This window comes from Mus musculus, chromosome 18 (genome assembly GCF_000001635.26).
Source record: "Mus musculus strain C57BL/6J chromosome 18, GRCm38.p6 C57BL/6J".
NCBI classification, from domain to species: Eukaryota; Metazoa; Chordata; class Mammalia; order Rodentia; family Muridae; genus Mus; species Mus musculus.
The window spans coordinates 20,838,620-20,861,487 of record NC_000084.6 but is presented as its reverse complement, the minus strand read 5'-3'; the positions used below and the strand labels follow the sequence as shown (position 1 = coordinate 20,861,487).

The following is a 22,868-nucleotide window of genomic DNA, read 5'->3' as shown; positions in this document are numbered from 1 at the left end:
TTAAGTTCCCGATCCTCTGCTTCCATTTCTGGAGTTCTAGACTCAAATGTGTAAGGTACTTTTTCTCTTAAAAGACAGGGTCTCACTATGTATCCCAGACTGTCAGGCTGTCCTGGAACTCACCATATAGACCAAGTTGATCTCCTCACAGATGCACCTACCTCTGCCTTCCATATTCTGGTGTGTGGTATTATGTCCAAACTACGATACTTGCTGAGAGTATACCATCCCCCCACAACATTTTTAATTTTTTTATGTGTGTTTATGTGGGTATGGACATCCAACATGATATGCATATGGAAGTCAAGGACAACTTGGTGAGAGTTTGTTCTTTCCTTCCAAGATTATAGGTGCATACCACTAAAAATGTGCAGCCTTGCATTATGGTTCTTACTTTAAAATTGTCTGATGATAAGACATGTTAGGTTGGGCCTGTAGCTTATCATTTGCCAGGCTCCCAGTTTGATCCCTAGCACCTCTAAAAGGAATAAGGATATGAGCATTACATTTTTTAAAAAGTAGGTAGAAAACGACAGACTTTCTAAGTCTTGATCATTTTATTGAATTTGAGAACATTAACAGAGAGGGAGCAAATTGGAAGCTACCAGAAGAAGACAAGGGAAGGATAGCCTTGCCTTTTGAGTTAGGGTCCAAAAGAGCAGGCAGGTTCAGTTGTGGATATTGACAAGCAGCTGTATGAGTGTGGAGCTAGGCGGGTATAGGATAAGAAATAGAGATAGAGGTAGAGAAAGTGAGACTCTTCTATTGGAGCAAGCATGCATAGGACTTTGTTGTATATCCAAAAAAGGGCTAGAAAGAAGAAAAGGGAGCAGGTTTAGCTGTAAATATCAGGCTTGCTCTAAATCTGCTAGTGGACTGTGACTGCACTGTAGCGTCCATGTGCTAAAGAATTACTATGATGCTGATTATTTTCCTTGTTTTCGTTTAGGAATATGGTGTTGGCTGAAAGATGTGTGTTGCTTAGTGCTGAAATTTTAAAAAGTCAAAGCAAGTACTCAGAGGCTGCAGCTCTTCTGATACGATTGACAAGTGAGGTACTGAACTGCGTAGTGCTTGATTTCACTAGTTTGTAACGAGGTGCTGTTTAAGACATAAAATAAGGAGAGGCTTTCTCAGGGTTTAAACACTGCTAGTTAATTGTTAACTTCATTTTAAAGTTTTGGGTTTTCTGTTTTTGTTTTCTTTGGGGGGTGCTCTATTTTTATTCATTCATTTTTCTCAATTTTTTGGTGGTAGGAGGAACTTGAGACAGTTTTTGTTTACGCATCTGAGTACTGAGGACTTCAGTCATGAGTACCACACTCAGCTACTGTGTCTTCTATAGTTTGAATCTATTTATTGAAAATTATGTTTCAAATTTTATTTAATGTATGTTTATGAGTATTTTGCCAATGTGAATGTCTGTCTGTGCTTCATATGTGTGCTTGTTGCACTCAGAGGTCAGAAGGTGTCAGATTCCCTGAAACTGGAGTTAGTGGATGGTTGTGAGCGTTTGTGTGGGTGCTGGAAACTGAGCGCTGGGTCTTTGCAAGGGCAGCCAGTGCTCTTAACTGAGCAATCTTTACAGCCCTAATTGAGTTTATTTTGTTTCTATTGTCTCAGTCTACCTTTCATTATTAACTAACAATGACTGTGTATATGGCATCTTGTCTGATATAAGTTCTATGCTGTGTACAACTAAGACTTGCATGTATTTCAATTTAATATAAAATTAGTGCTTAAAAATGCTAGGGTGGGGGCTGGTGAGATGGCTCAGTGGGTAAGAGCACCCGACTGCTCTTCCAAAGGTCCGGAGTTCAAATCCCAGCAACCACATGGTGGCTCACAACCATCTGTAACAAGATCTGACGCCCTCTTCTGGAGTGTCTGAAGACAGCTACAGTGTACTTACATATAATAAATAAATACATCTTTTAAAAAAAAAGCTAGAGTGGTGAGTGGGTGGAAGAACGCCCTTTTAGAGGCTTAGGGGAGAGGGGATGGGATGGGGGGATTGTGGAGGGAAAACCGGGAAGGGGGATATCATTTGAAATGTAAACAAATAAAATGATTAATAGAACACAACACACACACACAAATCACCAAAAAAAAAAAAAAAAAAAAGGAAAAAAATCATTGAGATTGTTTAGTCTCTGCCTTACCTTATAACCATTTAAAAAAAACCAGTAAGTTTTAAAAATGCATCCAAACTAGCCATACTAGTCTACTTTGGATGAACCCAAGGCATCTTAATATAACATGTCAAAAAAATTAAAACTTTTTACTCAATACTTTTGTGTCACATTATCTTGCTCAGGATGAAGAGGTTTGCAGTGCTTGAGGTACCTCTGTGTTCATCCGTCCTGTCATGGGATGGACTAGATGTTGGTAATGGGCTGGGTATAATTCTTAATCCTCTGACACGTACTTTGATTCCTAGCTCAAAGGTCTCTGAAAGCCCACTACTGTCTTTTTAATTTGGCACTACTATTGTTGTGTGTGGTAAATAATGCCACTCCCTAGTGACTTAAACATTCAGATAGGAGTCTGTAGTGGCTGCTCATATTCAGACCACCACATCCAGTCAGACAGGAGCTATTTGATCATACTGAACAAGGCTTCTTGAAGTGCATTCATACTCTCCTTCAAAAGCAAATCTGATCCCGACTTTGAGTGCTATGTTGTGTTTTTCAACCTAGGGTTATCAGTGAATATACAAAGAATTTCTGATACAGGAATTTTTTTTTTTGCCTTGCTCATATGTATTTCCCGTTCTACCCCCATATATAAATACAATTTCCTTAGACCACTGTATTATAACCTTTTTACTTTTTTTTAAAAACTTTCTCAAATCTATATGATTTGTCATTTTTTTGCTTTAGGGCATGGGTAGGAACAGATTCTAGTAACTTTTGCCCAGAATTATGAATTTGCAGTGATCCTCCCTCTCTATCCCACCTTCTTTGCCCCTCCTTGTGTTTGAGATTGAATTCAGGGCCTCACATGTGCCAGGCAAGTTCTGTCTTACTTAACTACATATCCAGCCTCCTATTTAAGTGTATTTTTTATTGTATATATTTTTGTGTTTGGCATGTGTATGGAGGTCAGAGGGCAAGCGTGTAGAGTCATTCATTCAACCTGTAAGTGGGTTCTGGGGATTAAACTCAGGTTATCAGGCTTTGGTGTTTTATCTTTGAAGTGATGTCACCAAACCCCTATTTGCAATAACTTGATGGTAAAGATTTGAGAGTCATAGTATGTTTGAAGCCAGTAGTCTGCCTAATTTTGTTTCAGCTTATTTAATTCATGATGTGAACTTAGGATCTTTCTTGAATCACTTAGTCCTTTGGGGCTAAATTTAAGAATGCTGAGTTTATTTTGTGAGTTTAATTGAGTTATTGGAAAACCTTTACAGATTTCTAGAAAACATTCTTTAAGTAGGATATCCAGGATTAATACCTATATGAGTTTTTCTGTTTAATGAAAGTGAACGAGAGAGAGAGAGAGAAAGAGAGTGAGTGAGTGAGAGAGAGAGAGAGAGAGAGAGAGAGCTGTATATGTTCACAGAGGCCAGAATTTTTGGATTCCCCTAGAGCTTGAGTTATAGGCAGTTGTGAACTTCCTTACATGGGTGCTGGGAACTATACTAGGGTTCTCTGTAAGAGGTCTTAACTGCTGAACCATCTCTCTAGCTCCAGAAACCAGACTTTCTTTATTTTTTTTCCATTTTTCTCAATTTATTTATTTTACATCCCAATATCAGCCACCTCTTTCCTCCCAGTAACTCCTCACTCAGATCCTTCCCTGATCTTCCACTTCTCTGAGAAGAGGGACCCCCTTCCCCCAGGTATCACCCCTGCTGGCTCACCACGTCACTGCAGGACTAGGCACATCCTCTCCCACTGAAGCCAGACAAGGTAGCCTACTTAGGGATGCCCGATCCTTAGGCAGACAACAGGTCCAGGGACAGCCTCCACTCCAGTTACTGTGGGACCTGATGAAGATCAAGCTGCGCTTCTGCTACATATGCTAAGGGGTGGGGGCTGGGTCTGGCCCATGCTCACTCTTTGGTAAATGTTTCAGTCTCTGGGAGACCCCAGGGATCCAGGTTAGTTGCCTCTGTTGGTCTTCTTGTGGAGTCCCTGTCCTCTTTGGGTTCCTCAATCTTTCTCCCAACTCTTTCACAAGACTCCCCAAGTTCCATCTAATGTTTGGCTGTGGGTCTCTGCATGGGCGGAGCCTCTCGAAGAACCGTTATGCTAAGCTCCTATCTGCAAGCATAACAGAGCATCATTAATAGCATCATAGGTTGGTTCTTGTCCATGGGGGTGGGTCTCAATTTAGGTTGGTTGGCCATTTCCTCTGTCTCTATATTTGTCTCTGTACATCTTGTATGCAGTACACATTTTGAGTCAAGTTTGTGGGTGGGGGCTAGAGAGGTGGCTCACAACCATCTGTAATGGGATCTGATGCCCTCTTCTGGTGTGTCTGAAGACAGCTACAATGTACTCATAATAAATAAATAAACAAACAAACAAACAAACCAACAAATAAATTTTTAAAAAAGCCGGGCAGTTGTGGCACGTGCCTTTAATCCCAGCACTTGGGAGACAGTGACGGGCGGATTTCTGAGTTCGAGGCCAGCCTCGTCTACAGAGTGACTTCAGGATTCATATTCCCCACTGCTCCCTACTGCTAGGAGTCTACTATCCTTTGGTGAGAATATTTACTTGTAGTATTTTTTGGCAGCAATTTGTCTACAATGATTAAAATTTGAGATTACATAATTTTCATTAATTTCTTGTCATTACTTCCAGAAACGTATGTAATAGGAATATCTGAGTAATTACTGAGGTTTTCTTTCTTTCTCTTTTTCTTTTTCTTTTCCTTTTCCTTTCCTCCTCCTCCTCTTCCTCTTCCTCCTCTTCCTCCTCCTCTTCTTCCTTCTCTTTTTCTTTTTTTTTTTTTTCTTTTTCCTTTTAAATGACTAAGTGTACTGGCATGCAAGAGACGAGGTGGGAGGGCTGTGGGCTTGAGACAGCCAGGGATGTATAGAATTCTAGATCAACCTTAAGTTACAGTGGTGGAACACTTGTCAGTTCCCAGTAACATAGAGACATGCACACAGAAATTATAAATACACTTATTGCATCTTTTTATAGTAGCAAAAAACTAACATGTGATTAATTGGTGACTATAACTTAATAAAGTTTTTGCATATTAGAACATATATAAAAAAGCAAGAGATTGAGTATACCACCACTTGTATATAAAAATGTACATGTTTGTTTGTTTTCATATATGCATGTTAGTCACATAAGCACTCATGTATATGGAAAGAGAAACTGAAAAGGCAGCACCAAACTGGAAACACTGGAAACAGTCCTCTGCAAATGAATAGCTTGGCTTGGCAAAGAAACTTGCTTTTTTTGTAGTTAGTTTAAATAATAAATAAACATATATACATATATATATGTATATATATATATATTTATGAGGGCATGGAAGTATGTCTCTAAGACTTTAAGACTGTTACAAAGATAGTTTATAATAGCGGTCTGTTTGATGTAAGTAATTTGTTGAAATAATTGCATTTAAAAGTCAATGTTTTCTGTTTTCAACTTTCCCTGGGGAAAATAATGGCAGCAGAACACATGGAAGGGCCTGGTAAGTTCAGCTTGAGGCTGAGGACCTAGAGAAAGTTGGGAAAAGTTGTTGATTCTTAATCAGCACACTTCATCCCTTTCTCCCTTATCTCTGAAGCAATGGCTTACCAGGAGGGGAGGCAGAGAGGGTGAGTGGTGACAGCTCCTGGGCGGGCAGGGCCAGGAAGGCGGGAACTGCTTGCAGTCCTCCTGCCCTGATTTACAAAGAGCCTGTTAAGAAATTGAAGGTTCCTTTAAGCAAATGTTCTTTAAAAAGTCACAAATTAGCCTGCATTATAGTCTACATAATCTAACCTGTATTCTTTGGGGAGAGGTGTACATTAAATATGCTACTAGTCACCAGATAATATCCAGGTTGCAACTAAGTTGATAGAATTATTTTTATGTTTTGTGTTTTTGAGTTCATCTTTAGTTAGTATGTCTGTATTCAACTCTCAGTTTTATTCTGCTGCTCACTTTCAACTGCTCTGAGGGACCGCAGCTCTTCAGAGATTTACTACATAGTGTACATCATAATTGGCCATTTGGATTTTATTAAAAGGAACAAAAAAGGTCATTTTTTTGCGAGGGAAGTCTTTTAAAATAAATTGTGTGCTGCTTGAAGGAAGAATTGAGATTAGTTTTCGCTTTCATCTCTGCCCTCTTCTGCTCTAAGGGACATAGTGGCTGTATATCATGCTAGGAAAGAAAAGCCCTTTTGCTTTCACTTTTGGTGCTAGCTGTTTTTTCTTTTGTACATTCACAGGATTCTGATCTCCGAAGTGCCCTTCTTTTGGAACAGGCTGCACATTGCTTCATAAACATGAAGAGTCCCATGGTTAGAAAATACGCATTTCATATGATCCTGGCAGGCCACCGTTTTAGTAAAGCAGGGCAGGTAAGCACATTGTCTTTAAAAGGTTGTTATATCCGGAAAGATACTCAGCAGTTAAGAGCTGTTCCAGAGAACCCGAGCTGGGATCCCAGCACCCACATTGAGTTCTTCACCTCTGCCTGTAGCTCTCAACTGCAGGGGTCTGATACCCTTTCCTGGACTACCAGGGTGCCTGCACTTGCCTGGGAACACAAACCCACATGTGTATACATAATTACAAGTAAAACCAAATCTTTTTTAAATGTTTTTTTTTGTTTTCATTTTCATCATTTATTTGTATATTCCTCTTTTTTTTTTTAAGATTTATTTATTTCATGTATGTGAATACACTATCACTATCTTCAGACACACCAGAAGGATCCCTATTACAGATGGTTGTGAGCCACCATGTGGCTGCTGGGAATTGAACTCAAGACCTCTGGAAGAGCAGTCAGTGCTCGTAACCGCTGAGCTATCTCTCCAGCCCCGCATTCCTCTTTTTATTTAATTTTTTAAAGAAAATGTATGTGCATTGATGTTTTGCCTGCATATATATCTGTGTGAGGATGTCAGATCCTGGAGTTACAGTGAGCTGTTGTGCAGTTGCTGGGAATTGAACCCAGGTCATCTGGAATGGCAGTCAGTATCCTTAACCACTGAGTCATCTCTCCATTCCCCCTCCCCCTTATTTTTGTTTTTTCAAGACAGGATTTCTTTGTGTAGCCCTGGCTATTCTGGAGCTCTCTTTGTAGACCAGGCTTGCTTCTAACTTACAGAGATCCACCTGCCTCTGCCTCCCAAGTGGTGGGATTCTTTTTTTTTTTAAAGATTTATTTATTATTATATGTAAGTACACTGTAGCTGTCTTTAGACACACCGGAGGAGGGCATCAGATCTCATTGTGAGTGGTTGTGAGCCACCATGTGGTTGCTGGGATTTGAACTCAGGACCTTCGGAAGAGCAGTCAGTGCTTTTACCCGCTGAGCCATCTCTCCAGCCCAAGTGGTGGGATTCTTGTCACACTTTTTTATGTTTGTTTCTGTATGTGTGCTCATGTGTGTGTGCACGCAAGTGTGCACGTGTGTGCTCATTTTTGTTTATGCTCATGTGTGAAGTGAGACTAATTACAGTTATGGTTGTCTTCCTTCTACAAAGTGACTCCTCCGAATCAAACTCTGGTTGTCAGGCTTGCTGGCAAGCCTTTACCTTCTGAGAACTCTTGCCTGCTCTTACCTACTTGCCAACTTTTTATGATTTAACTCTAAAAGTTGAAATAAATTTTGTTTTCAGATAATATATTGGTTAAAAAAAAACCATGAGATTTGGGTTTAGATATATACAGGCTTAAATCTTGATATATAAAGTTTGAATTTGGTTACCTGACTTTTCTGTGACTCAGGTTTTCATTTATTGTTATTAGTGTTATGTGTGTGTGAGGTCACATGGTATTGTGGTATTTTATGCCTCTGGGAATCAGAGGGCAACTCTTTGGAGTCAGTTTTCTCCTGTCACTTCATGGGGTTCAGGGATTGAACTCAGACCATTAGGCCTGTATGCATATCTCTCTTCCTTGAGTTATCTCAGTGGCCCCTCTTGTCTCTCTTTAGTATAGTAGCCCACATCCTATAGGTTTGTACTCCTATATTCAGGATGAGTCTTCCCCCCTCAGTTAAAATTTTTCTGGACTCTCTCATGACACTCTCAGAGATGTGTTTCCATAGTGAGTCTAAATCCAGTCAGATTGGTATTGACAATCAACTTTTACACCTCACCTGTTCACAGAAAGAATTTGAAATAAATAAAGCCAAATTGAGCAATGAATATTTTTCTTAGAAGCTGATCTCAGAAAAATAAGGGGCAGGTGTCAGAACAGACAAACACATGCACACTCATATTGTAGATGACCGAGGAGACCTAACCTGTGGTTCTACATAGAGTTGTGTGATGGTGAAATCATCCTAGTTATTAGCTTCATTTTCTTTATCACATTCTCTTTTAGTGGATGAGCCATTTTCTTGTTTATATTTGTGTATGTCTCTGCATGTGTTTGTGCTTATTTTCTTCCAGTTCAAGGCATATTTAAACTATAACACGTTTCATTTATTTTCTCACAGAAAAAGCATGCTTTGCGCTGCTATTGTCAAGCCATGCAAGTTTACAAAGGAAAGGGCTGGTCTCTGGCAGAGGATCACATCAACTTCACCATTGGGCGCCAGTCCTATACTCTGAGGCAGCTGGACAATGCTGTTTCTGCTTTTAGACACATTTTAATCAATGAAAGCAAACAGTCTGCTGCTCAGCAAGGAGCCTTCCTCAGAGAATATCTTTATGTTTATAAGGTAAATACTTCTCTCTAGGAATAAACATTTAAACTTTTTTTCCAGTTACTATTTTCAGGGAAAAAACATGCTTACTACTGGCCTGAGAATATAATAAAATGGCTTTATTGCAAAGTATGTAACTACCTGTCATTTAAAAAGTTGTAGAAAGTTTCTTGGTTATAGATCTGTACTCCATGACCCTTACACAGTTTTTAAAAGAGAATTTTAATATTTCAGTAAACATTGTTTTGTAGCTTTTCTTTTTCTTTTTAAAAAATATGTTTTTAATTAAAATAGAATTATATTGTTTTCCTTCTTTCTTTTGAATTCCTCCCATACCCCCTCCTCTCAAATCGATACTCTTTTTTGATTGATTATTTTTTAAATTTAAATTTATTTACTTATTTAATCATCTGGGTGTTTTGCGTATGTGTGTGTGTGTTGCCTGATTCCTGATATTTACAGAGGCCATAAGAGGTGTTGAATCCCCTGGGACTGAAGATACAGAAAGTTGTGAGCCAGCAGTGCTGGGAATTAAACTGTAGTGCTCTGCAAGAGCAGCCAGTGCTCTTTGCTACTGAGTTTTCTCCCCAGCCTCTTTCTTCCTTTTGAAATAGAGCTCAGTCGTTGCTAGGCTGACCTCAGGCTCTTCACCTCCTGCCTTGGTTTCCCACCTATGGTACTACACATGTACAACAGCCACGCATGCCTTTCATTTGAAACTGTTTTTGGAGTCTTTACAAGAAAACTTTAAGATTTCTAGATTTGTTGACTACTTATTTTATTTTTTTATTTATGAGGCAGGGTCTTGTAGCCCAGGATGGCCTAGGATTAATTCATTGTGTATCTGAGAATGTAGGCATGCTGTGCCTACTTTATTTCATCTTTCGTGGATTGCAGTGATTTTACAGAGAAGTGAGCCATTCCTCCTTCCATCCTTAGGCGGATGTGCTCCTTTCTCTTCCTGATGACAGATGAGGTGTGCGTTTATTGCAAGGGTTATCTGTAATCTAGGTAGACAGAACCATAAACCATTGCTGAATAGGAAACTTAAGATGTTTAAACCCTCCCCTTCAACACTTGTGAAAGGTTGAATATTTTAATCTTCCTAACAGGAATAACTTCTTTTAGACTACTTTAAAATCAGACCAGTTAAAATTTGGCAGGTAGAATGCTATATGTCAAAAAGAAACAAAATTCAGTAAAGTACCATTTGAGAGTTTAAAATGCAACAAAACAAAGATCCCTCCCAGTTGAATGCTCTCCTGGAAGGTTCTAGACAGCCTCTGCCTGCTAGGCAGCACTCTACCACTGGGCTATCTCCTCAGCCCTCTTGTAGGGTCTTGCTGAGTTGCTCAGGCTGTCTCTGAACTTGCCCCGAGGCTAAGGCTCCTGAGTAGTGGAGTTATTTGTGGGTCTGTACCACCAAGCCTGGCTAGCAAGGCTCTCTAGAGGTAGAGTAAATGATGTCTAAAGCTCTCAGTTGTAAAATTTTAAAGCTGGTATATAAACGAGTACTGTTTGTCTAAATTTTCTTGCATAACATTTTGATACCTTGTGTATTAAAAATTAGGAAACATGAAAAAAAAGTGTAGTTTTCTTAAAAACGATTTTTTTTTCCTTCTTTTGTATTTCTCCCAGAATGTAAATCAGCTGTCACCAGATGGCCCTTTACCACAGCTTCCCTTACCATACATTAACAGTTCAGCAACACGGGTTTTCTTCGGCCATGACAGACGACCAGCAGATGGTTAGTAAACTTTTACTTGGTCTAGTTACCTAATTACCTAATGACTATTTCTTGAAATGTTCTTTGTCCAGTTAGAAATTATAGCCACTCCTTTATTGTTTTTCTTTCTAGTCCAAAAAGTAAAAATAATAAACCCAAAAGGTTGTGATTCATTGGAGCAACTTTTCTCACATAAGAAGTGCTTATTACTGTTCACTTGGCAAGCATCTTTAATGTTTGTTATAGACTACATTCAGTGCATATAAACACCTTTAAATACAACATTCATTCCCTTTGTGAAATTACTGAGTTTAGTTTGTGTAAAATCATATTGTAATAAATGTGTATAAAGTTAGCTTTTAGTTGATTTTTTTTTTCTGTTCTGCTACAAGGTCCCCAAGCTAGGTAGAACTGTGTGTAGACCTTGCTGTCCTTGAACTTGGAACAAGCCTTCTTTCTGCCTTTGTCTCTCAAGTGTGGGTTATAGTTTCGAGCCACCACACCCAGCCTAAGTTAACTTTTTAATTATAAAAACATAGAGAAGCAGCATACACAGTTTACCTCTCTACTTGTAAGATTTTATTTTTAAGGTTAAAAAAAATGTAGACAGAGTTCGATGTAGTCCATACTACAAACTTGAGTGGCTTGAAGCCAATCCTCTTGCCTCCTTCTCCCTAGTGCTGGGACTACTGGTCATATGTCATCATGCTTAATTTTGTGTGGTTCTGGGTATTGAATTTAGGACTTTGTAGTGCTAGGTAAGCACCCTCCAACATAGCTACATCACTACTCCCTTATAAATAAATACAGTCTTTTCCTCAGAGGCGAGGCCTGCAAAGGTCGTCACTTTTTGGATGTGTTAGTTCTTGATGAGTGGTGAGCTGCACGTTTTCACCACAGATGTTTTCAGCTCAAGATGTTTCTCTCTCAAATCAAAATTAACTTTATGCCACCACTGGTCTGCTTCTCTTCCCAGGCATGTTGCACACCAGGCTGGGCTAGCAGTAGTGACGCTTAAGCTGAGTGGGTGGGTTAGGCAAGATCTTGGTTGGCAGTGGTGTGGCAGAAACAGCCTTCTCCAGAGATGGTTTTCAGTGAAATGCAGAGAAGAGGCTCTCTTTATTGGGAGGAACAAGGGCTATGTAAACCTTGGAGAGTGGGTAGGAGTTTTCAGGGTGAGTGTACATCATTAGCTGGGGCATTCTGGGAAAGCGTCATTTGCGTGAAGATGCATTCCAGGTGCTTGCTGAACATATCCTTATAAGGTGAGAGAAGTTTAACCTGTAACCTGGCCACCTGGCTATGTGACTACCTCAGGGTGGCATAGGTGGGGGTCATAAGGCTACTTGCTCTGGAACGTGCAAGCCAAGAGCACTGAGGAAGCAGCCCTACTCCTGCTGGTCTCAACCTCACAACTGGCTCCCTGTCACACAGTCTTCCAGCCTCACAACTTTACATCATGATTGTTTTTAATAGCCAGAAAACTTTGATGTATTTACATAATTTACATATGCTACAGGGCCTGAATGAACAGTTTCTACATGTTTGCTTTAGATAATGGAACATAATGTTGAGTGAAAACAATCATTTTCAGCTTAAATTTGAAACACAGAAACCAATTCTATGCATTGTTTATGTGCATACTTCTAACAAAATTTACAAGAAATATGCAGATATGCCCGAAAGTGCTAAGATTCAAGTACCAGGAGAAGTGAAATCATTGGAGGTGATGGGAATGTTAGGATTGGAGGGAGTGTGGAGAGGCCCGTGACGTTGGCTAAAATGTTCTTTCTGTTAAAAAAAAATCAGGATCATGAAATGAAAGCTAACATTAAAATTTTTTGAGATATGGATTTGACTTGATGGCTCAAGAGGCATTAACTTTGTACTTGGTGCAATCAATGCTTGGCAACCTGAGTTCAGACCCAAGAAGCCACATCGTGGGAGTGGAGAACTGATGCCCAAAAGTTGTCCTCTGACCTCCACGTTTGTGCCAAGCATACACTCCCTAACACAAATAAGTAGATAAATAGAAAAATAAAGTAACTTAATGAAAAGCTCTAAGATAATAAACAATGGGACTGGAGAGACAGCTCAGTGGTTAAAAGCATGGGGCTGCTCTTCCAGAGGACATGAGTTCAATTCATAGTAGCTCATAACCTTCTGTAATTCCAGGTTCTAAAGCCTTCTTGTCGCCCTGGATACCAGGTGTGTAAATGGTACACAAGCATGCAGACAAAGTACCCATAGACATATAAAATAAATAAATTCAAATTAAAAAACAAAAACAAGCAGTAGTAGTACAGGCTGTTAGTCCCAGCACCCTGGAGGAAGAAGCAGGTGGACCTCTCTTCGAGGCCAGCCTACTGAGCAAGTTCCAGGACAGCCAGTGCTACAGAGAACCCTGTCTTGAAAAACCAGAATAAATAAGAAATGAAGATACAAGCCAAGAGTGGTGGCTCATACCTTTAACCCCAGCACTTTGGAGGTAGAGACAGGAAGTTGAGTTTCATGTTATCCTTAAGTTAATTACCTAGTTTAAGGCTAGCCTGAGATTCTGATATCAAAAACAAAATTTTCATCTATAGGTAATGTTTTATGCAACCTCGGTATGTTGACATGTTTTATGTAAAAATTATAGAAGTTAGGCAAAATAACATTATTTCTGAGTTGAGAAAAAAAAGGTATCGGGATTAGGAGCAAAGTTTCAATTAGGCTAGGACTAGCAAGTAGATATTTTGTTGATCTGTGTAGTGTGTTAGCCTAATGTTTCTTGTATTTTAATGCTAATTAATTTGGGATCCTCAAGGCTAGCTATCCAAAAGAGTCTACACATAAGATACTGAGTGGCCCTGTCTCTAGTTAATTGTGATTGGTAAATAAAGATGCTAACAGCTAGTAGCTGGGCAGAGGAAACATAGGTGAGTTTGAGGTTTTGCAGGCTTGGGGCAGAGAGGACCACTAGGAAGGAAAGAGGAAGAAGAAGCTGCCATGGCACAAAGGAAGAACTTGCAAGAGGGAAGAAAGGAGAAGCCACCCATGGGTTAGCTAAGCCATAAAAAGCATGACCCTGAGGGCTGCACAGTTGGAGCTAGGAGCAGTCCAGATGGAACATAAGTTATCGATAGGAAATGGATTTTAACAACGTGGAGGGTAGGCAGCTGCCCAGCTACTATGCTGCTTAAGACTTACTTAAAATATATAGGCTGTGAATGTGTCTTTCATCCATGAACTCAATGATCAAGGCAGGGGTAGAAGCCCCGGGCTGGGATTTTTTTTTTTTTTTTTTTTCTGAGGCAGGGTTTCTCTGTATAACCCTGGCTGTCCTGGAACTCACTTTGTAGACCAGGCTGGCCTCGAACTCAGAAATCCACCTGCCTCTGCCTCCTGAGTGCTGGGATTAAAGGCGTGCGCCACCACACCCGGCTCTGGGAATTTTTAGTAATTTTTTGTTACTATAGATTAGAAAATTAGAAATCCTGCAAGAGTGCATCCTCTATAGTTATTTGGCTATGTCTGGATCTTCTTTGAAATGTGTTTTATGTGAGGCAGAAGTTCATGTGTATTTAAATGTGAAGTTTGTTTTCTTTTCCTTTTTGTTTTAAGGTGAAAAGCAAGCGGCTACTCATATAAGTCTTGATCAAGAATATGACTCTGAGTCATCCCAGCAGTGGCGGGAACTTGAGGAACATGTTGTGGCTGTGGCTAATAAAGGAGTAATTCCATCCAGTTTCTATCCTACACAGTATTGTCTGAACAGTTACTCCGATAACTCCAGGTTTCCACTTGCAGTTGTAGAAGGTGATGTAATTGAACTTAAAAATTATGTATATGAATGTTGTGCTTGCATGTATGTGCACCATATGCAAGCCTTGTTCCCTGGAAGGCAGAAAAGGATGGTGGATATCCTGAAATTGGATTTAGAGATGGGTGGGAGCTGCCCTGTGGGCTCTCTATAAGACCAGCCAGTGACTTTACCATTGAGCCATCCCTCCAGCCCAATACTTGAATACTTGTGGCTTTTTGTTTTACTTAAAGCAAATTCAAGATAACTTATGAAATGCCATATTACTGGAGGCCCTGGGCATGAACACAACTTACTATGTACTGAGCTGCATTTAGAAGCAAATAGTGGGGATCTAATATCTGTCTATGTAACACTGTAACATGGTGCTGAAGTACCAAGAGAATGACATTAGGACATCTAAGTGACTCCCAAAACTGAGTTCTGTATGTGACAAAAGACAGTCTAGGCAAACCATAAAAACCCACAGAAGGTATGTTGAGAGGTAGTGTTGGGTTTGTGAAACTTATTAAATGTAGCCTTTTTCTTTTGTAGAGCCAATTACTGTGGAAGTGGCTTTTAGAAACCCTTTAAAAGTTCCGCTTTTGCTGTCTGATTTGTCATTACTCTGGAAGTTTCAGCCTAAAGATGCCAGTGGGAAAGACATTGAAAAAGTGAAAGAACGAGTAAGTTATTGCAGGTATCACGACGCGCCTGACTTCCGGTGCTACCACTCAGTTCACCTTAGATATAAACCTAAGGTATAACCTGTGCTTATTCTTGAAATGTAAGAGTACAGAAAAACATGAACTAAAAACTCTTTCTGCTATTTAGAAAACCGCAGTACCATTTGCCTGTGTATCTTTACATTGATTTTTTTTTTCATTTGTATGCTTTTTGCTCATGTTCTGGATTTCCTTCCACTATTCATGTTGCTTTGTTCATTTATGTTGTTCAAATAAAGCATTAATAAACACTTAATTTATTTGTATAACCTGTTCTATGGTCATTCGTAGACTGTTTCACTGTCACTGTTGGGTTGAGGCTCCATGTTTACTATCACAATAATTCTATGGTGAATTTTTAGATTTAAATTGTGGTAGAACTTTGGGTCAAATCTATGGCCTCTTCTCTGTTAGGCAAGCCATGTATTTTGTGGTATTTTTGTGTGTAGCTTTTAAGTAATGATTTTGACCATTATTAGCTCTGAGTACTTGACTTCTCTTCCGGTTTTGTCCTCTTGATGACTGCATCTTGAATAGATCACTTATCTGCTTTAAATAAATCAGGCTGAACAAAATGAAACTTACACACCAGATGCCTTCCATAGTTTTCTCTACTGCGGGTGTGGGAAACATACACACAGCATCTGGAGGTGCTAACTTCAGTTGATAAAGTTGTAAATTTGGCCAGTAAAATGTTAATAATTTGTTATTTTATTCATCAGTATATTTATTTAAAAATACATAATTTGTTCTCTAGGTTACAGGTGAACCTGAAATGATTGGAACTGAAGTTATTTCAGAATTCTTAATTAACAGTGAAGAATCTAAAGTGGTAATTGTTTTAATCATTTTCTGTCTTTTGCCTTTCTAAGCTTGTAAACTGAAAACAGAGCGTAAAAGATGAACTTAATTTCTGTAGCTATGGCATATTTTAGCTTTTTGTTTGTTTTGTTTTGTTTTTGTTTTTGGAGACAGGGTTTCTCTGTGTAGCCCTGACTGTCTTAGACTCATTTTGTAGTCCAGGCTGGCCTTGAACTCACAGAAATTGACCTGCTTCTGCCTCCAGAGTGCTAAGAATAAAGGTCTGTGCCACTACTCCTGGCTTATTCTAGCTTTTTTAAGTCTGAACTTTGTAAGACTAGAAACCTAGAATTGGTCAAAAGAAATCTATAGGAAAGTAGTAGTTTGTCTTTGGTTAAGTTCCTGGAGAAGCGGGGGCAAACTTTTCACCATTTCTCGGTGTTAGCATGGCAAAGGTACAGGCACTTAGGTGTACAGAATTCTTTCTTTTTTGAAACAGGCTCACTGTATATCTTTGCCTGGTCTGGAACTCACTCTGTAGACCAGACTGGCCTTGAACTCACAGAGCTTGCCTGCCTTTCTTCTTGAGTGCTGGGATTAAAAGTATGTGCCACCACGCCCAGCCCAGATGTTTATTTTTTTTTATTAAAAGTATTCCTTTAGGGCTGGCATTTATTTAGTGTGTGCAATGCCTCATGTTTGAGTCCCAGTACTATAAAAGAAAAAAATAGTATTTTTGAGGATCAAGACATCATTTTTGATTTGTTTTTTTGCCTGGTTTGGTGGTGCACACCTTTAGTCCTGGAACTCAGAGGCAGGTAGGTCCCTATGAGTTTGAGGCCAGCCTAGTCTACATAGCAAGTATCAGACTAGCCAAAGCTATATAGTAAGACCCTAGCTCAATAGCAAAACAACCAAAAAGGAAAAGGAAAAGAAAATGAAAAAAAGAAAAGAAAAAAAAAAAGCCAAAACAGTTACTGAATTTGTAGATCTTCTTTTAAGAAAGATGTTTTTCCATACTTAACCTGACAGGGATACACCATGATTAAGAAAGTGATCTTTCCAGGGCAAGACTCTTCCATTGCACTTGGGATTTGCTGACCTAAAATATACTTTCACTAAATGGGAGAAATGCCACTGAAGATTCTGTGATAAAATTTGAAAAAAAAAAAGGAAGGAAGGAAGGAAGGAAGGGAAGGAAAAAGAGAGAGAGAGAGAGAAAGAAACTTTTCCATAAGAAAAAATTGTCATTTTAAAAGTTTAGATCATGAGTTAATTTTGCAACATTCAAAAATTGAGGTACTGTGCTATTAAGATCCTATGAAAACATAATAAGAATGACTTCGATATTTCCATAGGCAAGACTGAAGCTCTTTCCCCATCACATAGGGGAGCTGCACATTCTGGGAGTTGTGTATAATCTTGGCACTATTCAGGGCTCCGGGACAGTAGATGGCATTGGTGCTCTTCCTGGATGTCACACAGGTAAAGCTATAGCATCGCTAAACAGTTAGAAAAGTAACACTTACGCCATCCCATAGAATACAAGAACGAAACGAGGTTTTTTCTAACTAGGTCTAATGTGCCTTTCAAGCATATCCATCCAGCCTTTTGACATTGCCCATGTTATGTTGTCATCCACAGAGTTCTAGTTTGAGAACTGTAGTCAAGTTACAAAAAATTATCACCAAGAAAAAAAGTCTCATAGTATATTATGTAAGGATATGATTTTATGTTAGGCTGTAGGTTGCGATGTTATATAATGGCAGCTAAGCATGTGTAAGCATATGTGATTTAGATTATTCTACCTTCTGGCATAGGTTCAAAAGTAAGAGATTTTATTCCCTTACTGTTAATATTTTTGCTACTGTTCTCAATTTAGTAAATTCTAACTAAATAAATTTTATTTGTTGAAATATCTCCTGCCAATACAAAACCACCTTAGGATATTTTGTTTTCAATACTTCCTTTCTATAAAGCAACATACAAAAGCCACTGTTTTCTCATTGGATATTAAATAGTCAAAGCTACCCGTGGCAGTCCACACCTTTAATTCCAACCACTTGGAAGGCTAAGACAGGAGAATTGCAAAAATAGCCTGCACAGTTTAGCTAGATACTGTCACAAAATAAAAGTAATAAAATTTGGTCTGTTTGTGTGCCTCATTGATAGTGCTCTTGGCTAGCATGAAGTCCCAGGTCCAGTCTCCACTAAAGACAAAACCCAAACACAACAGGAAAAGAAATCACTTGAAATATTAGAAGAGCAGTTAGTTTTAAGTTAATATTCTTGGGTCCCTAAATAGTATTATATACAAATTTTGAAGAAAACTGTAAAGATACGTGTACTTTATTAAACATGGCTTGGTGGGTTGTTTGTTTGTTTGTTTGTTTGTTTGTTTTAACATAGAGAACTCTACAAGATCCTAATATTACCTTATAGTTAATATATAGTCTGAATTTAGGTTGCAAAGATGCTGAGAAGGGAGTTTGCAAGGAAATACTGTAGTTCCCAGAGTTAGTTGATAGATCTTAAAACAAATTAAAACTGGGACTGGAGAGATGGCTCAGCAGTTACGAGCACTGACTGCTCTTCCAGAGGTCCTGAGTTCAATTCCCAGCAGCCACGTAGTTGCTCACAACCATCTGTAACGGGATCTGATGCCCATCTGGTGTATCTGAAGACAGCTACAGTGTACTCATATATATAAAATAAATAAACAAATCTTTAAAAAAAAACCTAAAATTGACTGGCATTGCTGTGTGTGAACTTTACATTCATAAAAGCTGACTGCTAACAGTAGGTCTGTCCTGGATACTCTCTGACCTTTGCACTTGGAACTAACATTTCCATTTGGGTGTAAGAGAGACCTAAATAGAAAGAATGAATCAGTAGGAACAAAAGAACTGCAGACACAGGTGCACAATATTTGAGTATGGTCTTCTGAGCTTTAGTACTGTATTTTTGCTTCCTGTTTTGATAATTGTTAGACAGGTCATTTGGAAGTAGTCTTGCAATTATGTTTTTAAAGCAGTGTGAGTGTGTATTGAGAATTGTTTTACTTTCTTTTCTCACTGGTACATAATTAACTCTTAATTGAATACCACAGAATTATGGTAGTCTATAAAATATAGCTAAGAATTTGAGAGCTAAAACAGATATATTAGAGGTCATAATTTTTGACCTTGAGTTAACATTAAACTAAGTTCCATCATATAAACAGGGTTTTCTTGATACATTATATAGATTCTTCTCATTCAGAATGTTCATAGGACCACTACATTATATACCTAATCTGGACCTTTGCAGTCAAAGGCCCTGAGTAGCCTTCAGGAAGATAGCTTGAGCACTCACCCTAGCCCTTACGTGCGTGTGAGTACTTTATGAAGCCTTTGGTGAAACCCCACATAGATACTGAAGAAGTTAAAAGAAAACTATCTGTATTATAATTTTCATTGTTCAGCCTTTTGAGATGTGAGTTATATGTCATCAAATTAGTGCCGTATGATATGATATGAGTCAAAGTAAAAAGCTGACTGGTATTATGTATTAATTTAATATTTTCTCAAGGCCAATATCCACATTCAGTCCAAAAAAGTTGTTCTTGGGTTTTTTTTGTGAATAAGGATTATGGTTTATAAGATGTTGGTTTTAAAGACAACAGGTTTAAAGGTTCAATGATAAGTAGCTTTTAGGTAACACTAGTAAATCCAAGACAGTGAGACATTGAATAGCATACCATAGATGATATTAAACATGGAATTAAAGTATACTTGCTACTTTGATTATGTGTGTTACTCAGCAATTGCCTGGAATTTTTCTGGTACTTATGAAAATCTATAGTATTTATATAGTCAAGTTAACATAAATCTTCAAACCTATCATATCATTTTAGGGTATTGATTTTTTCTTTTTTTTAATTGCAGGAAAACATTCTCTGAGTATGTCAGTACGAGGGAGACAGGATTTAGAAATTCAAGGCCCTCGACTTAACAACACAAAGGAAGAGAAGACATCTGTAAAGTACGGTCCTGACCGACGTTTAGATCCTATAGTCACAGAGGAGATGCCGCTGCTGGAGGTATCACACTTCTTTCCATGTCAGGGCCAAACAATTACAGAGCCAGATGATGTTTCACAGAATGTAATTTTAGCCTGAGGTTGTTGATACTACATTTGCTCTTGATAACATCTTGGTGGTTGTGGTGGTTGTGGTGGTGGTAGTAGTGGTAGTGGTAGTTTCTTGCTTTGTTTTGAGACTCTCTATGTAGTCCTAGATGACCTTGAACTTACAGAGATCCCACCTGCCTCTGCATCCTGCCTCTGCATCCTGCCTCTGCATTGCTAGGTTTTGAATTGCACTTTTTGTAAAAGATTTATTTATTTATTTATTTTATTATGTGAGAATACTGTCACTCTCTTCAGACACACTAGAAGTGGATATCAGATCCCATTACAGATGCTTGTGAGCCACCACATGGTTGCTGGGAACTGAACTCAGGACCTCTGGAAGAGCAGTTAGTGCTTTTAACTTCTAAGCCATCTCTCCAGCCCTGAATCACACTTTTAAACTATTGTTAAGCTAGGTAAATAGATCTTATTGACAAGGGCAAGACTGTGTGAAAACTGGCATTCCATCACAGTCATACTCTAAACTGTAATCTTCAAAATATTATTAGAAATTGGGAAATATTTGTAACTCAGCACTTTGGTTATTAGACTCGATGACCCCTTTGCAATTTATGGAAAAAATGTGAGAGAATGCTTATAGAGTATCTGGAGAGTGAGGCAGACAGGGATCTCTAGAACCTATATGGATAGGATATGAGTGGAGAGGAATGGGTCTGCAGGCTATGCCACTAGTGAGGAGACCATGAGAAGAGGGAAGGCAATAGGGTGTGGCATGTAAAAGGAAGGGCTATGTCAGGGAATGGGGGCAGAGATGGGAGAATCAAGGAGCTTTGTTGATAAATGCCGTAGTAAGACCCCACACTGCCTGTGCTAGTTTCCAGTTTCCCTGGGAGGGAAGTTGGTAGGTATTGTGATTGTAAATATAATATTAGTAGTTATAAAATGGCATCAAGTCTTATGATTGGGTGGTGGTAGTGGTGTGTATTGAGGGGAGGCCATTGTTGAGCTGCATGTATTCTCAGATCTAATGAATATAAAAGCAAAGGGGCAAAATTTAATGGGAAAAAAAAAAAGGATACATGCCCAAGTGCCATTTTATGCATGTCTTAACTTTATTTGGTTTCCTTGTCCATGTTGAGAGCTTTTACTTATTTAAAGTCATATATAGCTGTTTATTTATTGTTTCTTTGTTCTATACTGATTCTTCTAGTCAAACTTTTCAGTTAAATTTGATTGGTTGGTTGATTGTGGTGCTGGGGTTCAAACCCAGAGCCTCACATGTGCTAGGCATGCATTCTGCCATTTAGCCAGCTTGGTCTTACTTACCTAATGTGTGTATACTTTAAAACATTTATTCTTTCCATTTATTGTTGTTTTTCTTCCTGTCATTTGCATGCATGTATGGATGCATATACTAGAATGCGTATGTGTGTGTGTGAAGTCAGAAGACAAACAGTTGTTTCTTTCCTGCCATGTGCTTTTGAGAGTAGAGCTCCAGCTAAGAATACCTTCATCTGCTGAATGTCTCACCACCTGTTTGTGGATTCTGGGACTGCTGGTCTTCCCACCTCTGTCTATAAAGTGCATGGTTTTTTAAGCCTGCCTGTCAATGGCATCACAATCAATCAATCAATAAAATTTAACTGAAAAGTTTTGACTAGAAAAGTCAGTATAGAACAAAGAAGCAACAATTTGTGTGTTCTAAATTGAAGGATTATGTTTACATGAATGTCAAGGTAGTATGACCAAAGTTTTTTCTAGTCCCAGAACTCTCAGTAGAATGGTCATTGTGCTATTTACTAATACTCTGAAAACATTTTTTAAATTCTTATTTATTTAGTTTTTGTTGTTTGTTGAGATAGGGTCTTACTATGTAGCCATGAACCTTGATATATAGACCAAGATGGCCAGAAATCAGCCTGCTTCTGCCATTTGAGTGTTGGCATTAAAGACATGGGCCACCATATGTGGCTGTTTACTTGTCATTGAGTGCTGCCGGTTTGATTCAGTAGTGTTTCCTTATTTCTCTGTGTGTCTGTGCTTAGTATGGCAAGGCCCTGATCTCCCAATCCGTATTCCAGCCTGTCAAGTTCTTACAATGATAATCCATTAATTCTCTATAGCTCTAGGTAAGATTAGTGCCTAGAGATGAATTGAGACAGATTAGAGTTTAAATGTCATGTTAGGTCTGCTCTCTTTTATACTTTAAAGTCATAGGTCATAGATGTTTGTCTGGAATTACACAGTTAAGAATTTATGAGGACTTACTTTCAAAAGCAGTCATTCTGATCACTATAGTAAGTTCTCGAAATAAATTAGTACAGGTCACCAAAACATAGTTCTACTAGTAAACAGTTCTTGTTAAGCCATATAATTGAAATGTTCTTTAGTTATTAAAGCTGTTAGAGGGGCTGGAGAGATGGCTCAGCAGTTAAGAGCACTGACTGCTCTTCCAGAGGTCCTGAGTTCAATTCCCGCCAACCACAGGGTGGCTCACAACCATTTGTAATGGGGTCTGGTGCCCTCTTCTGGTGTGTCTGAAGTCAGTTACAGTGTACTCATATAAATAAGTAAAATAAGTCTTAAAAAAAAAAAAGCTGTTAAAAATATAACTAGCCAGGTGGTAGTAGTGCACACCTTTAATTCCAGCACTCAAAAGACAGAAGCAGGCAAACTGCTGAGTCCGAGGCCAGCCTGGTCTACAGAGTAAGTTCTGGGACAGCCAAGGCTACATAGAGAAAACCTGTCGCAAAAATTCAAAAGTTGAGAAAAGTATAAGTTTTTTGTATTTCTTTATTTAATAATTTTCCCTTTTTTGAGAACTTTATTCATGAGCCCCACATCTACATCTCTTCATT

The 22,868-nt window shown here is 38.7% G+C and overlaps 1 protein-coding gene across 20 annotated transcripts in view; it reads left to right on the top strand.

Moving 5' to 3' along the window:
* Positions 1-22,868, top strand: part of Trappc8 (trafficking protein particle complex 8) — a 79,215-nt gene that overhangs the window by 34,938 nt on the left and 21,409 nt on the right. For 8 of the 20 annotated variants that reach the window (XR_001782396.2, XR_001782397.2, XM_011247030.3 and 5 more), the window contains exons 11-20: positions 950-1,055; positions 5,647-5,667; positions 6,412-6,543; positions 8,634-8,858; positions 10,482-10,590; positions 14,176-14,370; positions 14,909-15,039; positions 15,836-15,910; positions 17,238-17,364; positions 19,806-19,960. Coding sequence is in view for 16 of the 20 variants with exons in the window: in XM_011247030.3 (XP_011245332.1) it covers positions 950-1,055; positions 5,647-5,667; positions 6,412-6,543; positions 8,634-8,858; positions 10,482-10,590; positions 14,176-14,370; positions 14,909-15,039; positions 15,836-15,910; positions 17,238-17,364; positions 19,806-19,960 (1,276 nt within the window). In the remaining 4 variants the exon portion in view is untranslated. Of the gene's footprint in view, positions 1-949; positions 1,056-5,646; positions 5,668-6,411; positions 6,544-8,633; positions 8,859-10,481; positions 10,591-14,175; positions 14,371-14,908; positions 15,344-15,835; positions 15,911-17,237; positions 17,365-19,805; positions 19,961-22,868 lie in introns of those variants that run through there. The other 12 variants (XM_030250631.1, XM_030250630.1, XM_030250629.1 and 9 more) reach the window with 4 other exon arrangements.